Consider the following 21,456-nt stretch of genomic DNA (forward strand, 5'->3'; position numbering starts at 1 on the left):
GGATAACCTTATCTAACAACTCAATTCGCTGTGATCCATAGGTTTGAAATGCAAGTTTAATAATCAGATGAAAGTCTTTTTTATGTAATAGCTTCTGCCATCTGCAACCCTAAGGCCAGAACATTCCATTTATTGTTTTGGATAGTTCCTGCACTGCAGGAAGAATTTTAATGAACAATTCTTGTGAAATAAAAAGGCAGGCTTCATGGCAGGTGGAATTTTAATGCTCTTGAGATATTGGATTTTATATTTTAGAGTTTGTACTTTATTCTCTCTCCAGTTCCTGCCCTGTCTACCATTTATTTCTCTACCCTTTCTACTGAAGTTTTATCTCTATGTGAGTAGTTTTAACTGTTCTATGTTTTGGTTCAGGGCTAGCCCATCCATGAGGCTGGGTGAGGTAGTCACCTCAGGATGCAGATTGGGGCAGGGGGAAGCCCACTGATTGCCTCAGCCTGCCCCTGCTGCATCACCTCCTGCTTTCTTGATTCAGAAAGGACAAGGGAGTGTGTTATAGAGCAAAAGTGTGGAGCAGAAGGGAGTGGTGGGCTGGAGCATCTCTTTTTTATCCAGAGAGGAGAAGCCCTGGAAACTGGCACACCACTAAATAAGAGAGGAATGGCATTTGACGTGCCCTTTCAGGTGTGAGAAATTCTCAGTTCAGGTGCTGAAAGTTCTGTTTCTGCTTGTAAACAGCTGACAGAGTTCCACAGAACAATGAATTTAACAATTGACATAGTTATTGTTCTACTTCCTGTGTCAAATTACCCTCTACCTTTTAAGATGTGTATTGAGCATAATAAGTGACCCCATGCAATAAAGTACAAAGCTCTAGTACCCTGTTGCATAGATAACAGAATGTCAACTGCTGTAGCTTATCAAGTTAATATTGCAATAACAGTACCATTAGCAAACTTGTATTTGTAGAAAATTCTAAGAAAAAATACAGGAACATGGTCCTGTACTACTGCATGAATAGCTTGGTTCTGGCACTAAAATGAAACTAAGGAGTCAGAGTCTCTTATAGTGGATTCCAAAGGTTTCACAAAAGAGACCCAATAAAATAGAATTGATCTTTGTTAAATATGACATATTGGCTCTCCTTCCTGCCCCCTCCCCACTTCTTTTGTCATGATACACCAGTGATTTTCAACCTTTTTCATCTCACAGCACACTGACTAGGTGCTAAAATTGTCAAGCAGGCACACCATTAGTTTTTTGACAAGGCACACCATGCTGCCCGCAGCAGGAATCTCACATCCTTTAGTGGTCCTTCTAATAAATGACCCTCCCTCAAACTCTGGTAGCACACTTGTGGACCATTTGTGGCACACCAATGTGCCCCAGCACAGCAGTTGAAAATTGCAGTTGTCTCTTTAACTAACATCTGGAAATTGCTGATATATAGATAACAGAACTTTTTTTATTTTTAAGTAATTGGCTAGAAAGCTGCTCTTTCAGTGGATCTGTTGATCCATGGAAGGAAGGTTGGCTAAGATTACCAGCAGGGTATCCCATCCCTGCTAGTGCTTTGCCTCCATGGCCCTTTAAGATGAGAATTAAGATGAGAGGTGAATTTAGTGTAGGTCATGTTTAACTCAATCCTCCTGACAGGTGTTGAGCGATGGGTGCATGGGGCTATAACTCAGTGGACAAGTTCAAGTTCATGTTTTTCCAGACAGGAAGTCATCAGTTTATGGTGTCTTTAGGTAGGGCTCCTTTCTGCTGTCAGTCAATGTAAACAATACTGAGCTGGATGAAGAAATGGTCTGACTCAATATAAGGTAGCTTGTGGGTCCATGCTAATAGACCTGGTTGCCAATTTGCTTCTATGTTCAGCGCAGGATGCTGGTTGATTTTTAAAGCCTGACACTCTCATACTTTATGGGCTACTTCTTCTCCAACAGTTTATATACCATTCTTGTGGCAAGTATGGATGGTGATAGTCATAAAGCATTTATAACAATTGCCTCACATTTGTGGAACATTCTTGAAACATATATATTTCTTCACTTCTTCTGCAAGAATGTTCCACAAATGTGAGGCAATTGCTACAAACGCTTTATGATTATCACCATTCATACTCACTTTTGTTTATATGTACAAAATATATATAGCGTGCGTCTGCTGTCAGGTTTTTGGTTGGTTTCCATGGCTGTTAAGTTTCTTATTGATGTATTATTGTTGATAAAATTTATATCATTGACTTTTAAATTGTTTGGTTTGTTATTGCAAACCAATCTGACCTTTTCAGAAAAGCAATATATTAAGCAAGGATGGGAACTTGAGACTTGGGCTTGAGTCGCAAAAAAGCTTTCACAACTTGTGGGAGACTCAAGTCACATGTGTCAATGGCTCATGGTTGACCTGCAACTTGTGACAGTGATTTCAGAAAAAAGTTGTGACTTGAATAGACTCCAGTGCCTGCTGGAGTATGAGTGGAGACTGCAAAAGATTCAAGCAATATAGCAACTTTATTGAAGCTAAACAGATCTGGGTCTGGTCAGTACCTGGAAGGGAGACTTCCTGGGACTCCTTAGTGGTGGCACCAGAAAAAAATTGGGGGACGACGACACAGTAGGTGAAACTCTGTTTCTAGGGGGTATGAGCTTGTGATTGCTTGTGGCAGCAACTTTGGAGGCTTGCCACTGCCCCAGTCCTCTTCTCATTGACTTTCAGCAAGTGAGAATTGGAACATGGAGCACAGGGTGAAGCAGTTCAGTGGGCAGTAGATGGGGGGTGCTGTATACAGGTACAGGGTGCAGGGCACCATTGTCTGTTTGCTGCCTCCTCCAGCCCATTGCTTGAGGCTCGCTTCAGTTGGCCTCATGGCTGGGCTGGCCTTGCCCTTCTGATCACAGCTGAGGACTTTTTCATTCTCATCCAGGTGCTTTGAGTGGGGAAATGGGCTACTGGTGCACTTTTCCAACCTCCTTTAACCCAGCCCACAGTTGTACACCTTTGGTCCCTGTTGTGTATATGCAACGTTGGGCAGAAATCGCTTTAAAAAAACAGCATTTGTGATTGTATTTTTATTCTGGAAGCACCAATTATCCTGTATTCTCTGAAGTGGCACAAGTGTGATGATTGATTAGATGGTGGGGGTTGTTTTCTAACAGCCCAATCCTATGCATGTTTACCTAGAAGTAGCAAGTCTGGTGACAGTCAGTGGGGCTTACTCCCACGGAAGTGTGAATATGACTGCAGCCCAAATAAATGATGACTGCTTTTGATGATAAGACTGCGCAGCCCTGTGTGTGTTTTTTCAACCACTGTGCCGTGGCACACTGGTGTGCCACAAGTGGTCCACGAGTGTGCCACCAGAATTTGGGGGAAGGTCATTTATTAGTAGGGACAATGAGGGGCTCCCACTGTCTGCATGGTGTGCCTTGTCAATGGTCAAAAGCCTGATGGTGTGCCTTGACCATTTTGATGCCCTGCCAGTGTGCCCTGAGATGAAAAAGGTTGAAAATAGCTGGCTGAGAGGTCATTCCCAATGGGTTCTTCCTCCCAGATCAGGGTGCAACCTCACATTTATTTCCAGGCGTCTCCAGAGCGCCCCCCCCCCCCGGGCTGAAGGGAAAGCCAAGCAGTGGGGTGAGCCCACTTTTCTGCCTGGCCCCAGGTATACCCCTTGGGTCCCTGTTGCGTAAATGCAACGCTGGGCAGAGGACCAGGCGAGGGTTGGCCATTGGGTGGCTGGGATCATTCTGTCTTCCTGGCAGCGGGACCCCGCCTTCGGGCAGCCGGTTCTCTTCCTTGCCTGCCTGCGCCGCTGCGCGCCCTGGAAGGACAGGAGCAGGTGGAGAGCGCGGCAGCCGCAGCCGGCAGGCGCTTCCCCTGACAAAGGAGAGAGGAGATGCGCCTGCGCGCCCTCGCCTGCCTCTGCTGGGGGGGGGGGGCGCTCGGCGCGGAGTGTCAGGCCGGGTGAGGAAGGCGGAGAGTTCACGGGGACAGCGCGCTCGGGCTTGCTCGCCCCGTCACCTGCCGTGCTGGAGGGAACCCCCGAGCGGAGCGGCCGCCGCTGCCTTGGCGCCCCGCGCTGGCTTGCCACAGACGCACGCAGGCGAGCGGGCAGAGTGAGTAGGAGGCTGTTTGTTCCTCCGGGCGCCGCCGGCGGGGGTGCCCGGTGGCTCCGCTCTGCGCTTTCCCTCCCCGCTCCTCCATCCCTCCGGGGCTCCCCACCCTCCCCGAGGCTGAAAGTTTGGGCGCTGGCGTCGCATGGAGCAGGCTCACCTGGCCGGGAGGGAGACCGAGAGGGGGACTGTGCACCTGCCCCTCATTCAGTGGCCGGGGCCCTGGGTTGAAGTCGTGGTGGGGGCACTTCAGGAAGCCCCCTGGGGGGCTCTGGGGCTGCCATCCTGTGCCTGCCTGCCTGCCTGCTCAGGGAGTGCCCAGGGAATGGCTCGAGAGGAAATGCGCTGAGGACAGGTTTGCAAGGCGGAGATTCCTGGAAAGAAGTTGTGTACCCGCAGGCAGGCAGGCAGCGCACAAAGCCAAGCGTGGAGCTTTGGAAGCACACCACCCATGCAGAAGGGCGCTGACTTTTTTCCCCTTTGTCCAAGTGCACAGTTGGAATGGGGTGCAGTGTTGTTTGTGTGCACCGATTGCGCCTGAGTAATGCTCTCGTGTTCTTATGTAGCCCATATGGGTTGGCACGTGGCCATCAGAAGTGTATTGAGAGAGTCTCTTTGTTTTCTGTGCCTCTTTGGGAAACTCTGGGCTTTGTTATCCGTAGACGGGGGGGGGGGTGCAGTCGGTCTGTGATGCCCTGATATTTGTAACTTAATATTTATTTCGGCCTATTTATTTTTAGCCATGAAAATAAAGGAGTTGGTATTTTGACCATTTGCTGTTGCAACTGACTAAATAAAAGGGACTTGAGTGTTTGCAAAAGGCCATTTATGCATTATGCACTCATGCACGTGCTTCCTTTTTTTAAAAAAAGAATTCATTGGATGCAGGAGAAAAGAAATTGCTGAAAAGAACCTAATCGGATATCTTGCAATCCTTTATAGAAGGCATTCAGAAAGTAGGGGGGTTCCTTGGGTCTCATCCCATGCATTAAGATGAATGTCTGTCTTGACAGGGTAGTGTTAGGACCATTAGAACAGCTTCTGCTTTGCACAGGCAAAAGCAAAGGGGGGGGGGATTCTAGGGAGGGCACAAAGGTTCCAGCCATTCTGCTTTTATTGTTCAGGGGAGAGCCTGATGGTAGAGACTGCTTCTAGCCCCAGGGAGCAGCAGCTGGGAAACTACTGCGGGGTGAAGCAGGACAAAGCAGTGTGCTGACCTTTATCTTGATCTCTCTCTGCATTACAGATTGGTAGATTTGCCATCAGGAGGCTTTAGACTGAAGACCAGGGCTCCTCCTCTCCCTTTCTGCCACCTAACAGCCAACAATGCAGGCAGTCAAGGACTCTCTTCCAGAGTGGCAGGGCTTCACTATGAGCCCTGGCTCTTCTTCATTGCGAAACGTGGCTGATTAATCCACGTGGGAATCTCTCCCTGCAAAGGGGGGGAGGCCCAGTCCAATCTGTTTATAGCTCAATCACTAGCCGGGGAGGGGGGAGGGGAAGGCAAGTCTCTAAGCAGCGCTAAGAAGGATGGAGCAACAAAAGAGTCTGCTGAACATGTGCTCTGGTGCACTGATGTGACACTGTTGGATTGTAGGCTCTCCTGTTCCAGAACGGCTGGGACTGGCTTTGGAAACCACAGGGAATGTTTGCAAGCTCTTGGAATGGAAAGGCGGCGGCAGCAGCAGCACTGATTTTCTGCAGGACCATGCATCCGAATGGGAGTTGGTAACTCAGCCAAAACCAGGTTTGCCATCATCATGCCTTTGTCAGGGATAACAGAGCAGCAGGAGCACCGGCAACTCAATCCTTTAGAAGGACAGCAGCCTGAAAAGAGGGATGAGAGCTTCAGGTCCAAGAGCTTGCCAGTTCTGAATGGGTCTGCTCCTCGGATTAACACCACACAAAGCACTCTCAACTCAGCCAAAAGGAACTTCTTACAGAGCTTCCAATGGGACTCTGAGCAGAGATGTGGCCTTGACCCTGACCTGTTGGCTCATCACACCAATGTTGCTGCTACTGCTTCGTCTAGGACTGTGTTGTCTTTTACAGCTTCTGGCTTTTCAGGAGATGGGAGTTTCACTGAAAGAACAGACTGTAATAAGTTTGCTGGCACGAGTAAAGGGGTGTCGCCAGCTTCCACATTGCTAGCAATCCCAGGCAGAAAACTTTTCAGCATAGTCTTGACTGACTCCCGGTTCTTCTTGGTGTGCATGTGTTTCCTGACTTTCATCCAATCCCTCATGGTCTCTGGCTATCTGAGCAGTGTTATCACCACCATTGAGAGGAGGTACAGTCTGAAAAGCTCTGAGTCTGGGCTGCTGGTCAGCTGTTTCGATATTGGCAGCCTGGTGGTAGTGGTGTTCATCAGTTACTTTGGGGGGCGAGGACGGAGGCCTCTATGGCTTGCCATAGGCGGTTTGTTCATTGCCCTTGGGGCGGCCATGTTTTCTTTACCTCATTTCATCTCACCACCATATCAGATTCAGGAACTGAACTCCTCTGTGTCTAATGATGGCTTGTGCATTACTGGCAATAACACCGCTAAAGACCATGTGGAGTCACCATCCTGTCACAGGGATTCTGGTGGAAACGATCACTCACTCTATGTAGCTTTGTTTATTTGTGCCCAAATCCTCATTGGCATGGGCTCCACACCCATCTATACTCTGGGACCAACCTACTTAGATGACAACGTCAAGAAAGAAAACTCATCACTCTACCTAGGTAAGGTGGCTTTGTGTAATGCCTATGAAGGCATTTTGGAATGCCAGATGCAAGGGATGGCATTGGGATGTGGGTCTCTCTTGTTGTCTTGTGTGCTCCCTGAGGCATTTGATCTGCCTCTGTGACATACAGGAAGCTGGACTAGATGGGCCTATGGCCTGATCCAGTGGGGCTGTTCTTATGGGACCAATTCCCATTTTCAGCCAAGAAAGAATTTCATATTATTGTTAGGGTGAAAATGTCATACAAGTGGCTGCAGGTTTATAATTATTTGCTTATCTGTACTGTGTAAAACAGTTAATATTCTGTAGGAACTAAGACTTTGGCAGCTGTTATGAATTCCTCTGAAAATTTGTATTGAAAATGAAGGAGTTTCAAATTTCACTGGTTTCAGTGAGACTTGAAAATGTCTCAATTTGAATTGATTGTGCTTGTACTCCATAGTTTTGATATTTAAAATATGGTAGCAAAGTTGGCATGGTACTTGAATGACTTAAGGTTGTGTGCTTGAGCTCTCTTTTATGTTATACAGACATGCCCCTTTATCCATGGGGGGTTCCATTCTGGAATCTCCTGTGGTTACCTGAATCCGCAGATACAAGGAGCGCTTACCCCTGACCTCCGGAGGGTCCTCTGAGCCTAAGAGGCCACGGACAGATGTCTGCAGCTTTTGCTGGGCTTGGACTGAGCTTTACAATGAAAGAAAGTCACTTCCATTTTTTTTTGTAAAAGCAGAAATGTCATTTTTAATGCCTTATAAGGCATTAGGAGGCCCGGAGAAGCCTATCCTTTTGTAGCCTCTGCTGGGCTCAGAGGACCCTCCGGAGGGGACGTGTGCCAGGAGCGCATGGTGGGGTGTGTGTGTGTGGACCTGATCTGCAGATAAGTGAATCTGCATATATGGGATCCACGGATACAGGGTTTCCCTTGTACCTGACAACTTCCAATCTAGTTAGACATAAACAAGGAAAGGAATGGACAATAGCTCCAGGGATATTAAAAAGGGGTGGAAACAATGCTAATGAAATTCACTGTATACACTTAGAGTAAAGCTCACAGAAACTGGGTTGCATTGACCAAACAACTAGACCAAACAGCTGGAAACTGCTAAAGAGAACTCAGTTTAGATATTTAATGTATATTTGACAAAATGTCAGTGTCCATTCTGAAATTATTAGCTTGTTGTTTTACTTGAACCAAAATAGGTTTTTGACTATGCAGTGATCTTTTGTAAGTTCATACAAATTGACTTCCTTTACCTTTAAAAACTTGAATGACATTCTTCTTTCTGATATTTTTTTCAGGTTCACTTTGATATTACCATAGTAAGCATACTCAGGGGCTTTGTTCTAGTTATACTGCTGTGAAATTATTTACAGTAACACAGTTACCATTTAGTTAACTACTGTAATTTTAATGAGACTAGTATGGTACTGCATGGGCAGTATACTTGTTTTGATAAACTATCTGAACCTTTTTTAATGTCTGTGCAGGGTTTTAAAATGGTACTGTGTCTGTATTGGCTTACTGCTGTGGTTCCCAAATGCCTCAGGAGTTTGAGTAAGTCTTTGTGGGGAAGTCTTTGTGGGGGAAGGGGAAGGCAGTGATGTGATCTCCAGGATTGTGCAGTTGCCAGGGATGGAAGGGGGGTTGTTTAAACTTACCTACTACCATGCCAGTCTCCAGGGGGTGTGGGAAGCCAAAATGAAGCCCTCCGCAGGGCCCCCTAAGCCTTGGAAAGTATAAAAATTGCTATTGCGACCCAGTTACGGTTTCACGATCATAAACCAGAGGTGAGTCAAGATCGTGATTTTTACACTTTCCAAGACTTGGGGGGCCTTGCAGAGGACTCCATAGGGCTCCCCCAAACCCCCTGGAGGTTGGTGTGGGGATGGTCCTTCCATCTCTGGCAGTGGTGCAGTCCTGGGGATCATGTTGCTGCCTCCCCCCTCCCCTTAAGGGGCCAGGAGCAGGGCTTCTCTGGCTGGGGCATCACAACACCCCAGTTTGGGAATCTCAGGCTTATTGTATTTAATTACTAGCAGCTGATTTTAGTACAAGCTGATGCTTCCAAGTGTCTTTAGTTAGCCTTCAGTGTTCTGTTTCAAGTAAGTCAACGGTATTGACAGCATTTTCAGCTCATTTCTCCTGCTTCCTTTGCTTGGAAAAAAAATTTGTTTTCATAACATAATTGGTAAAATAAGTTCACTTCCATATGTCAGCATATCAAGAATGGAATATATGTTTTTCGAGCTTGAGGAAGGAAGTGTGTTTCTGTAGCTTTCAAGGTAACAGCAGTTCTTGAGAAGAATATTGGTCCATATGCACACGCTAATGCACCATCAGGAAAATGAGAAGATGATCTAGGGTTCAATATTCTCAGTGCAAGTTATAAAAAGATCTGCAAATGTACATAACCCTTTATTTAAGGAAAGATCCATAATCTGATGATTTATGTCTCATACTTCTGGTCATGTGATAGTACAAATGGGAGGTGAACTGCGCTTCCTCTTTTATATCCTTTCAAGGCAACACTTCCTTGTTTGTGTCATATTCTCATTGTTGGTTTATCCTAATGAGATTGGCAGCTTTCCTCCCATAAGGATTGGGTTAAATATTGTGTCAGTGCAGTCCTGGGAAATCCACAAATACTGTATTCTCCCCAATATTTGAAATCTGAAGAAACAGTGTGAAAAGCTTTCCATTACATCTGTCTATTTTCAAACTGTGGTCCCCTAACTCGTAGGGCCCCCTAACCCCTAACTGTCCCCTAACTCTTTTGTTCTGCAGAAAATATTTACAATCCTGCACTAAGTTATGTGCATGTCAGTCCCATTAATAAGCATTGTGGACGGGATGCCTAAGATTGCGGCCACTGAGAAAATCAATGTTGTAATGCAAAATCAATTATCATCTAAAAGTAATAACAGTCTAGCTACTTAGCTGTGTTTTCCTTCAAATTGTTCTTCTACAGAAGAAATATTAGTGCTTAAAGTGCTTTGTATGTTGAAGAGAGGTGAGCATTTCAGTCACAGCGCAGTCCTATGCATGTCTACTCAGAAGTCTGAGTCAGTTCAATGAGACTTATATGGGAGTATGCATGTATAGGTTTGCAGTGAAAATGCAATGAAAATAATGGGTTAGAAAGGAAGTGCATCAGATCTGATGATTACTCTTTTTCTTACCTAATAATGGGTGAATGAATGAGAACCTATAGGTTGAAGTTAAATCCAGACAAGATGGCAGGGGTGTTGATGGGAACCCCAGTGTTCTTGATTTATCTGTTATAGATCTGGTCCCTAGACTACAGCTATCTTGCTGAAACTAAGGAGCTCTAGTTCTGGTTGGGTTGGGTTCTAGTGGTTGGGAAACATTATGTATGCTAAAGAAAAGCAAAATGTATGTGTGGTATATAACATAGATGGTTACTCTTTTGGAGCAGGTTTTGCAGTCTGTCTCTGCTTCTAGACTTGATGTCAGGGCTTTTCAAACTGGGGTGTCGCGACACCCCAGCCTGTGGGTCCCGGCCACTTTCACCTTAAGGGGCGGGGGCAGCCTGGAGGCAGGGAGGAGGCAGTGGCGTGATCCCCAAGATTGCACTGCTCAGGGGGCTTCAGGGGCTTGGCTGCATGTACCTGAGCCTCCTGCAGCCTCCCGGGGGTACGGGGAGCCCTGTGCGATTTTCTGCAGGGCTCCCAATGGCTTTGAAAGCGAAAGCAGAGCGATTGCGCCGCGCCTTTGCTAAAGTGGAAGTGAAGCATGATCGCTCCATTTTCACTTCTGAAGCTGTGAGGAGCCCTGCAGGAGGTCTCGCAGGGCTCCCTGCACCCCCAGGAGGCTGCAGAAGGCTCAGGTACGTGCAGCCAAGCCCCTGCAGCTCACCTGAGTGGCGCGATCCTGGGGATCACGCTGCTGCCTTCCCCCTGCCCCCGCTGCCTCCCCTCACCCCTGCAAGAACTTAGAGCAGTTCAAACTCTCCAAGGGAGTTTGAAAACCACTGCTTGATGTGCTAACAAAGACAGAGAGTAAGTCAGTGGTCGGGACCAGGAATACTTTCATCAGCTTTGTCTAATATTTATTTATTTTCTATGTTATTATACTGTCCTTTCTCGAAGGAGCTCAGGGTGGTATACATGGTTTCTTCTCCTTTTGTCCTCACAACAACCCTGTAAGGTAGGTGAGGCTGAGAGCGATTGGTCCAAGGTCACCCAGGAAGCTTTGTGTCTGAACAGGGATTTGAACCACTACACCATCCTGGCTCTCACCCATATAATATGCAACCTATACACTTTTTCTTGGTTAATAGAGATCTTGCCAGCATGATCTGTGCTTTATTAACCTTGACTACTGTAATGTTCTTTACACAGACCTGTTTTTATAGTGCAGAAGCTTTAGTAGCCCATCTTTCTGCTGGTGGCATGATCAACCAGTGTTGCAGCATTTGCACTAATTTCCTGCAAATGTTTAGCTCAGTTCGAGAATCTGGTTCCGACCTTTAAAACCCTTTACAACTGGAACTTGCTTATATCAGCAAGTGCCCTTTCCCTGCCCAGCTAATATCTTTTTAGGAGGCCCTGCTCAGAGGCCTGTTTTTTTAGGAAATAAAAATAGCTACATGCCAAGGCAGTTGCTACTCCAATGATGTTGGGCTGTGATCCATGCTGCAGTGGCTACCTTAAACACACTTCTTTGGTGGATTTTAGAAAGAAGCATATTTAGTTCAGAAGGTCTTTCAAGGATTTTGTGCTGCTGGTGTCTTGAGTTGTGAGTTTTTAATGCGTGTGTTGATGTGTCCTATTCTGTAAGCTGTTTTGAAAAGCATGAATGTGGTAGAAATACAGGTTTTGAATAAACATATGATAATTTCCCAAACAACTAGGTAGTGGTTTCAGAATGGGCCCCACCACATCCAAAACTTACTTAGCTGCCAACCACTGTGGTTCAGCAAGATCAGGAGCTTAATCAGTATTGGAGGAAGAGTGCCAGGCTCCCCATAAGGCAGATCCCAGCTGCTTCCTAGGATTGTGTTTGGACCAGTGTCTTATATGCTTTTTATTTTTTTAAATAGAGGCACTTTTTAAGTGGGTGCTCTTCTTTTATTTAGTGGGGGGGGGGGAGTAACTGGCCCACCTCACCCCAGCACTGTCTTTTCAAGTGCCTGTCTGCTGGTGTTCTTTTGCATCCTTTTAGATTGTGAACCCTTTTGAGACTGGGAGCCATTAGTTGTTTGATTTTCTCTGTAAACAGCTTTGTGAACTTTCTGTTGAAAAGCGGTATATAAATACTGTTTATGATAATAATAATAATAATAATAATAATAATAATAATAATAATAATATTTCAGGGATAATGAAGGGCAAACAATCCTTGTTATGCTATGTTCTTAATTGCTCTTTCTCTGTGTACATTCAACCTGTGCAAAGAAATGTGCAGGAATTATGAATTATAAAAATAGTGTATTTATATCTTGCTTTTCAGTAGGAGTTCATAAAGTGATTAACATAGTAAAATAAATGAAAAGATGGTGCCCTATTCCAAAAGGGTTCACAGTCTTAAAAATATGCAAAGTAGAGATATACCAGAAAACAGGCAATGGGAAGGATGCTGTGTTGGGGATGAATAGGAACTCTTGCTCTCTCCCTGCTAAATATAGGAGAGTCACCACTTCAAAGGTGCTTCTTAGCCCAGTTCGCAGAATTGCTTATGAATGACCACTCCAGGTTGACATGTCAAGTGGAAGGCTGGGACACTTGCTGAGTAAGTAGATCTGCTGGTGGACAGGCTGCTGCATTGGTTAGTAAATCTGCAGGTATACTGGCTGGGTTATACCAGTTTCCTGAAACAGCAAGCTGAGCACACTGTCAAAAGTAAGATTAATGAAAGGATCTGCTTCCGTGTAACAGATCTACTCATGAGTAAACACTTTACCAGTTCAAGTGGCAAATCTGCAGAGGGCAGTGTGTCTCTTCTTTGTTGTGGTATCACAAGGAACAGTGTGTCAAAATTAATGCCTCTCTGAGAAGTTTCTGACAACCCTATGACAAGACTGTATCATGGGCAGTATGATATATAGACTGTACCAGATGTTCAAAGCGCGATACCATAGTCTTTCGAGACTGAAGGTTGCCAACACCAGATGTTCCAGTATATTTTGGGGCACGCCATTAAATTCAGTGGGATTCTGTCAGTACAGTAGATAAGAAGAAGCAAGTAATCACTCCCCCGTTCTTGTATAAGGAGCTTTGGTTTTTGCCGAATGTTATTGGTCTAATTTTGTTGTAATTCTGTCTTCACTCAAGTTGCATTCCAGCTTCCTAATCAGTCTAAACCTGTGTTTTGGACCTTCCAGAACCCTGCTTTATCCTTGTTCCCACATTCTGCATCATTTCATTTCAATTTGTGCATCAGTTTCTTGCCTGAAATTATAGCACTTTCTATTCAACTGAGAAAGCCTGATTAGTTTTCTTAGAGAACTGCCAAAGGCTCCAGTAGAGGGAGGCCCCATCCCACAAAGAACTGCTCAGATGGCAAATCTAGATAGTGTGTGTGTGTGTGTGTGTGTGTGTGTGTGTGTGTGTGTGTGTGTGTGAGAAAGAGAAAGGGGGGAGTGGCAAGTCTTGCTCCTGCCCTCCATGTATTAATTCAAGGTTGAAGTAGAGTCTCCTTGAATGCATCAGGGTTCTATTTCAATCTTACCTGAAAGCAGAGAGGTTGGGAATGGAGACAGAATGCACTGCTTCCCCCCTCTTCCTGCCATTGATTCCCCCCTTTGAAAGACCCCTATGTGGCAGATTAATTTCAGCAGACCTGGATGTTGAATGCGGCTCTTTGGCTTTTGGAACGTGAGAATAAGCCCTGCTGTAAATGGATTAGACAAGTGAGCAGAGGGCAAGCGAGGCAGCCAAGGGCATACGATAAATACCATACACCACATGGCTCTACTAGTCAGTCACATGGATGTTGTTGTCGCTTATGCCATGCTGCCTTGTTTTCAAGTCACTGAGAGATGATTGGTCTCAGAAGGGGGCCCAGACCATCCATGTTCCAAGAGCAAGGTCGTAGGACTAACATGGCCAAATTTTAAGATCCAAGCGAAGGAGCACCCTGAACAAAAATTACATAAATGTTGCTAAAATAAAAAGTGCATCAGTTTAGCAGTGTATACACAGTCAGAAAGGAAGGAATTTTAAACAATATAACCAGTTTCACTTCTGAATGGGATGGTAGAAATGAAAAAGACTTGCATTCCTAATAAAATTCTCCTTGTTTTATAGTTAAAATTGTCTTTTTGGGCTGTCTGTGCTCTATAACTCCTTGCCTCTGAAAACAAATACATGTGTATTTTGGTATGCAACCATTCTAAAGTGTTACGCTACCTGTAACCATAGTTCCCCAAAAGGATTTACGATCTGGCCATTTCTACATGAAATGTAATTCTCCTATGCCCCAGAGATCTCTGATTTCACACAACTCACCTTATGTAGCTCTGGAGCTATTTTATTCATTTTCCAAGTTAATCCAGCTCAGGGGTTGAGTGGCAATGTCCTATCCTCTTAAGTGCAGGCATGCAAGCTTGGGCTGGACAGCTGTTTTGACATTTCTGGCTGAAGGTCCTACTCTCAGAAAATGCATTTGATGCTTATACATAATCTCTTGGCTGCCTACGCCCCAGACAATGTGTCAGGTTGGCATTGTGCCAGTTTAGAAGGTAGAGTGTCATTTTTCATCAGACAAAGGTGCCAAGCAATTATTTGTTTAGTGGGATAAGCCTGCACAGTGCTGTGTTCTCCTTCCACCACTTTCATTCTTTTCCTCATTCAGTGAGTTTTCTTGTAGATGGTAATGGCAGTGTCAATGCAGCAAGCCTCTGTGCAGTATCTTTACTTAGATTTGCCAAATGTAAATGGCTGAAGTAGTAAGAAGCTATGTTTGACTTGTTTTGCACATATGAACAGCAGACATGAGTTATTCAGTTTTGAATCCCTGATAGCAGAGTAATGTTGAAAGCAGAGATATTTGGAAAATATCCACAGTCAAAATTGTCTGCTGAAATGAACTCTGATGATGGAGGTCATCCACCCAAGGTTGCAAAGTTTGCGGATGACACCAAACTTTTCCGAGTGGTGAAGACCAGTGCTCTTCAACCTCTTCATAAATGACCTGGAGACAGGGGTAAGCAGTGAGGTGGCTAAGTTTGCAGATGATACCAAACTTTTCTGAGTGGTGAAAGACCAGAAGTGATTGTGAGGAGCTCCAGAAGGATCTCTCCAGATTGGCAGAATGGGCAACAAAATGGCAGATGCGATTCGATGTCAGTAAGTGTAAGGTCATGCACATTGGGGCAAAAAATCAAAACTTTAGATATAGGTTGATGGGTTCTGAGCTGTCTGTGACAGATCAGGAGAGAGATCTTGGGGTGGTGGTGGACAGGTCGATGAAAGTGTCAACCTAATGTGCTGCGGCAGTGAAGAAGGCCAATTCTATGCTTGGGATCATTAGGAAAGGTATTGAGAACAAAACGGCTAATATTATAATGCCGTTGTACAAATCTATGGTAAGGCCACACCTGGAGTATTGTGTCCAGTTCAAAAAAGACATAGTGGAAATGGAAAAGGTGCAAAAGAGAGCGACTAAGCTGATTACGGGGCTGGGGCACCTTCCTTATGAGGAAATGCTACTGTGTTTGGGCCTCTTCAGCCTGGAAAAGAGACGCCTGAGGGGGGACATGATTGAGACATACAAAATTATGCAGGGGATGGACAGAGTGGATAGTGAGATGCTCTTTACACTCTCACATAACACCAGAACCAGGGGACATCCACTAAAATTGAGTGTTGGGAGAGTTAGAACAGACAAGAGAAAATATTTCTTTACTCAGCGTGTGGTTGGTCTGTGGAACTCCTTACCACAGGATGTGGTGATGGCATCTGGCCTGGATGCCTTTAAAAGGGGATTGGACAAGTTTCTGGAGGAAAAATCCATTACAGGGTACAAGCCATGATGTGTATGTGCAACCTCCTGATTTTAGAAATGGGCTATGTCAGAAGGCCAGATGCAAGGGAGGGCACCAGGATGAGGTCTCTTGTTATCTGGTGTGCTCCCTGGGGTATTTGGTGAGCCACTGTGAGATACAGGAAGCTGGACTAGATGGGCCTATGGCCTGATCCAGTGGGGCTGTTCTTATGTTCTTATGAGGTAAAATCTGCATTTCCCCAATTTAGTTTTTTAGTGAAAACCTAGAGAATATCTGAAGGCTCATGAGTAGTTCTAAAGGACTTTCCTCTCTCGGACGTATCATGGCTGTGGGTGCTCTGAATTTGGACTGTGGCAGAAGCAGAACACCTCCTCCCCCTCACAGGCCTGATCCAGATTGTGGCTCCACTCAGAGACTATGTATATTGAACAAAACAAATACACAAATTGCACAATTGAATTGTGTGTCATCTAGTTTGACCTCTAAGCCAGCAGCATCCCATAAGTTGCATGGATGCAAGACTGGCCGGGAACCATATGTCAAGTTCTTTGAGCTCTCTGCAGGAACAGCAGAGTACAAATTACATTATATATAGAACCAGCCTGCTGTAAGCCATGGGATGCAACTTAACAGAAACGTTGCATCCTGACAAGTATCTGGAAATATAGGAGGAGTATACTTTCTCTGATGTGAACAAGATAATTTTCTGGACTATAAAATGCCTTAGCAGCACTATTAAGAGTTATCCAATATAGTGTTAAACTTTTATTTCTCCCTTTGTACTGCGTTTATTTTCTCCTAAACTGTATTTTTTTCTAAGATATGTCATGGATTTAACCAATTTTTATTTGGGAAGTTGTTCAGTAATTCCCTAAAAGCAACTATCTGCAATACATAATTTATTTTAATAATTAAAAGCTGTAGAAACTTGCAATATGACGGGCAGCTTAGATCAACTTGATTTAGCAGAGCTGCCTTCCGATGGAAGTACTGTACGGTATTACAAGTATTCTTCTGGGATACATGTAATCCAAAGGGAGTATAGACAACAACATGATTTCATAGTCTTCATTACGTTGCTATAGATACATGGCCCTCCAGTTTTCATCAAATATGTGGCAGTTATGCAGTAGGAAGTTGAATGTTTAGGATCCAAAATATCTTTTTAAAAAATGCAAGACTAATGAAGCCAGCTGCATAGCAGTGGGGTAAATGCTCAGTTAACACTCTTGTGGCTGCAAAAGATCTCTGCAGAGTAATACTGTGCATGTTGTATCACGAAGTAGGAGAATTCATACTATGAAATACATTGGGTGGATGCCATGTGAGAATATGAAAGTGTCTTGTTCAAACGTTGCTTGACAACGTCAGAAGAGCCATCCCTCAGCTGTGTTGCAGAGCTACATGAGCACACTGCTTTCTTGCAGCCCAGAGTTGAGACATTGTGGAATGATGACATTGAAGCAAGGAACCCAGGGAGAACTTGAAACTGTTGGCTGCACTACAGCTGAGTTCTGGCTCGCTTTCTGTGGATGTGTGCCCAGTACGTTACAATTCAAGGCCATCGACAATGTCCTCTGGCCCTTTTGCCCCCCTATTATTCATAATGCTTTTCAACAAAAAAGTACACAAACCGGTTTATATGAATGAATGAGTACCTGTCCCAAAAAGGTACCCCTGCATTTCAGAAGTACCGTATTTTTCGCTCCATGAGACACACCTGACCATAAGACACACCTAGTTTTTAGAGGAGGAAAACAGGAAAAAAAATATTCTGAACCAAATAGTGTAATAAAATATTTAATAAACTATAACAGAACAACATTTGAACCATGTAAAGTGAACAGCAGTCAACAGTGGCATTAAGAACCATTATCTCTGTCATTAACAAATGGAGAGACTTAAAGGTTTGAGAACTCATCATCGCTAGAGTCAGAATTTATGAAGCTCACAAAAGCAGGTGCACACAAATAGGGGATCACATTCTTTCTGCTACAGTGATGTTCTGCCAAATCCCAATCCACTGGGCCTTGTGCCCGCTTAAGGCTGATCAGTCCCCCTTGTGCAACTCACCAGTGCAGCAAGCAAAAGTGAGTCCAGTTCCAGTCCACAGATGCCAAGTAAATCAGTCCCATCAATCAGAGTTGCCAAATCAGAGTCCAGAACCAATAAGCCAAATTACAGTCCAAGGTCAGTCAAATCCATCAGGGTATCCAAGTCCAGTCACAATCCACAGTCAGATGTCAGGTCAGGTCAGGTCAGGTCAGGTCAGGTCTCCTCTCCTCTCCTCTCCTCTCCTCTCCTCTCCTCTCCTCCAACCTGCACTCCTTCAAAACCCACAAACCCTTTCTGCCTCAGGTACTCCTTATATCCCTGAGGGCCCTATTGCCTTCCAGTGGCTGCAGCTGTGCAGCACACTCTGCTGAATGCCCAGGCCTTACCCTTAAAGGGGCCACTGCTGACACCACATCTACCTCCTCGCCAGTTCTTCCGTGATTCCAATACAAATGAACAAGTGGAAAGTCCAACCACAACTTGAATTCTCAAGACACAACAAACCTCTGGATTTATGGTGAGAACCGAGCCTTACCTGGGGCTTGTGCAATAAGCAAACACTGGCATTCTGACCAAGGAGACAGTTTTTTCTTTGTGATGGGGGGGGGGGGGGCTTACATTCAGATGCTGGATGAGGTGAGTGAAAGCACCCATCCCCTGCTGTGTGAGTGTGTGTGTGGGGGGGCAGAGCATCTGTGTGTGTAAGAGAAGGGGGCAGCCTGTGTGTGTGAGAGAGGGGGGGAAGTGCTTGTGTTGCAGGGAAGTTGTGATGCTCCAGGCTTGGGGTGGGGGGAAAGAGAAGCTGTGATGCTCCAGGCTTTGGGGGGGGGAGAGAGAGAGAGGCTGTGATGCTCCAGGTTTGGGGGGGTGGAAGAGAGAAGCTGTGATGCTCCAGGCTTGGGGGGAGAGAGGATGTGATGCTCCAGGCTTGGGGTGGGGGGAAAAGAGAGGCTGTGATGCTCCAGGCTTGGGGGGGGGGGAGAGAGGCTTTCCTGGGAGTAAGCCCCCCTGACTCTAATGGGACTTACTTCAGAGTAGGCATGCACAGGATTGGGCAGTGAGACTGCCACCCCACCCACGCTTTCCTGGGAGTGAGCCCCAGTGACTCTGAGACTTACTTCTGAGTAGCCTCTGACTGCCCGGGGAAGCAGAGCGAGGGGGCGGGGCCAGGGCTGAGGCGGAGTTTTTTTTTTTTTTGCAGTATTCGCTCCATAAGACGCACACACTTTTCCCCCCACTTTTTTGGGGGGGAAAAGTGCGTCTTATGGAGCGAAAAATACGGTATATGCTGCTGAACCTAGAGGTTGCACATAGTCATTGTGACTAGTAGCCCCTGATAGACCTGTTCTCTATAACTTTATCCAATCCCCTTCTGAAACCATCCATCACATCTTGTGGCCACAGTTTCCACAAATTGTGAAGAAATATATCCTTTTGATTGTCTTAAATTCCCTGCAAAGTAGTTTCATTGGATGACCCCTGATTCTCTGTTGTGAGAAAGGAAAAACTTCTTTCTATCCAAAATTTGCTCAACATGCACAATTTATAAGTTTCAATTATGTCAGGTTGTTTTTCCAAACTTAAAATTCCCCAACTTCTGTAAACTTACTTCATAAGGAAGAAGATGCTCTAGTCCTCTAATCATTTTGGTTGCTCTCTTTTGTCTGTTTTTGAATTGTACACTATCCTTCATCTGATGTGGTAACACAAACTATACACACTGTTTCAAATGAAGTCGCTCCATAGATTTGTATAGGGACAATATATTAACAGTTTTATTCTTGAACCCTTTCTTAATCATTTCTAGTGTGGGAATATGAATACTTAGATTTGCACAAGCATAATGTGCATGTGATGTGACTGGACTGTATATGTCAAGTTGGGATTCTTTGCCCCAATGGGCATCGCTCTACACCAGTGGTTCTCACACATTTAGCATCGGGACCCACTTTTTAGAATGAGAATCAGTCAGGACCCACCGGAAGTGATGTCATGACCAGAAGTGACATCATCAAGCAGGACCATTTGTAACAATCCTAGGCTGCCATCCTACCCACACTTACCCAGGAGTAAGTCCCACTTACTATCATTGTTAAAAGACGATACATAGTAGCTTGTTAGAAGTTCAGACCTGTAACATTTTCCCAAATGCAATCACATCCCATGTGATCACATCCCACGTCAGGGCTGGGAAATAAAAAGAATTAACATTTCAAATTTGAACAAATTTGCATAAATGAATATATTAGAGCTGGAACTTATATGAATGAATGAATTTTACTGAGCTTATTTATAATACACATGAGAACTATAATACAGGCATGTAGAACCGCATGAGAACTGTGAACTATTTGCCACACACCTCTTGCACAACGAAAACATACACACCAAGCCAGAAACACATGAGGCACAGTCCTAACCCCTTATGTCAGTGCTTTCCAGCACTGGCATAGCAGTGCCAATGGGACGTGTGCTGCATCCTGCAGTTGGGTGTCACTCATGGAAGCCTCCTGAGAGTAAGGGACTGTTTGTTCCCTTACCGCAGAGCTGCATTGCCCTTATGTCAGTGCTGGAAAGCGCTGACATAAGGGGTTAGGATTGCACCCATGGAGACATAAGTAGTTCAGTGGCAATTGGGGGGGGGGGGTTAAAATAATGCCCAGGGAAAAGCAAAACTGTTTCCGCCTGCTGGAGTCTTCAAGGAAAGGTATACAAAAGGCTCAAGAAAGAAGTAACAGGATGAGTTTAGTTTTATTCCACAGTAATATTGGGGGAGGAAAGAACTGCTTGGTCAGGAGTGATTCCCCACTTCTAATAAGTAGAGACTACTCCTGGTATGAGCAGCTATTCCACCCGTTGCTGCAGGCTGCCAGATGAGATGGTTCTGCTCACTGTATTCCTGAATACCGCCATGCTACTGACTCTCCGTTAGGCTGCTGAGTTTGCAGAGAGAATTAGGACTGAGCTGCCACAATCTCAAAATCATGATAGAAAAGAGATCAAAGGGAAGCTGGGAATGGTTAGGAGGTAGATACCATATCTACACTGACAATTGAGCTAGCATAGGTAAGAGTAACCGCATAGATAATAATGGGGTAGGGAAAAATAGGTGAAAAAGTCAACTCCTTCAACCCACTGCCTAGGCTTAGGTGATACTCTTCATCTAAGTAGCCTTCTAATTCCTTTCCCCTCCTCCTGGAACAGCAGCAACGAAGAAAATTCTCCCCCCCCCGCACAAACATACACACAACAGCATGCATGTACAACAGTGATGGAGTACACTTTAATAAATGTTAAATCTTTAAAAATTACAAGGCAACTGTACATCTAAAAAGTCTGCCCCTTCCAAACTTGTCCCTTTCAAGATAAAGGGAACAGTAATGGGCTGGAGAGGGCAGAAAAAATGGCAGACAGGTAATGCAGAAAGGCAGGGTTACAGGTTGCCTCCTAATTGGTCCAAAGCAGGTGAAAACAGTAGTGGTAGGCAGTTCACTCTAAAAAGCTTTATGATGTAACTATACAGGAAGCCAAAAGAAAATAAACCAGCATGAGGGGAAAAAAAGAAAAGAAGGCAAGACATCTGTGAGAATGAATTCCCAGGAGTACATGTGTAAGCAGATGTTG

The 21,456-nt window shown here is 45.0% G+C and overlaps 1 protein-coding gene across 1 annotated transcript in view; it reads left to right on the forward strand.

The window, feature by feature from the left end:
* Nucleotides 1–5,836: 5,836 nt before the first annotated feature.
* SLCO5A1 (solute carrier organic anion transporter family member 5A1) overlaps nucleotides 5,837–21,456 on the forward strand; it is a 53,546-nt gene continuing 37,926 nt past the window's right edge. Inside the window, exon 1 of the mRNA XM_066626077.1 lies at nucleotides 5,837–6,803. Coding sequence (XP_066482174.1) covers nucleotides 5,837–6,803 — 967 coding nt within the window. The remainder of the gene's footprint in view (nucleotides 6,804–21,456) is intronic.

Source organism: Tiliqua scincoides, chromosome 4, assembly GCF_035046505.1.
Source record: "Tiliqua scincoides isolate rTilSci1 chromosome 4, rTilSci1.hap2, whole genome shotgun sequence".
Classification (NCBI taxonomy): domain Eukaryota; kingdom Metazoa; phylum Chordata; class Lepidosauria; order Squamata; family Scincidae; genus Tiliqua; species Tiliqua scincoides.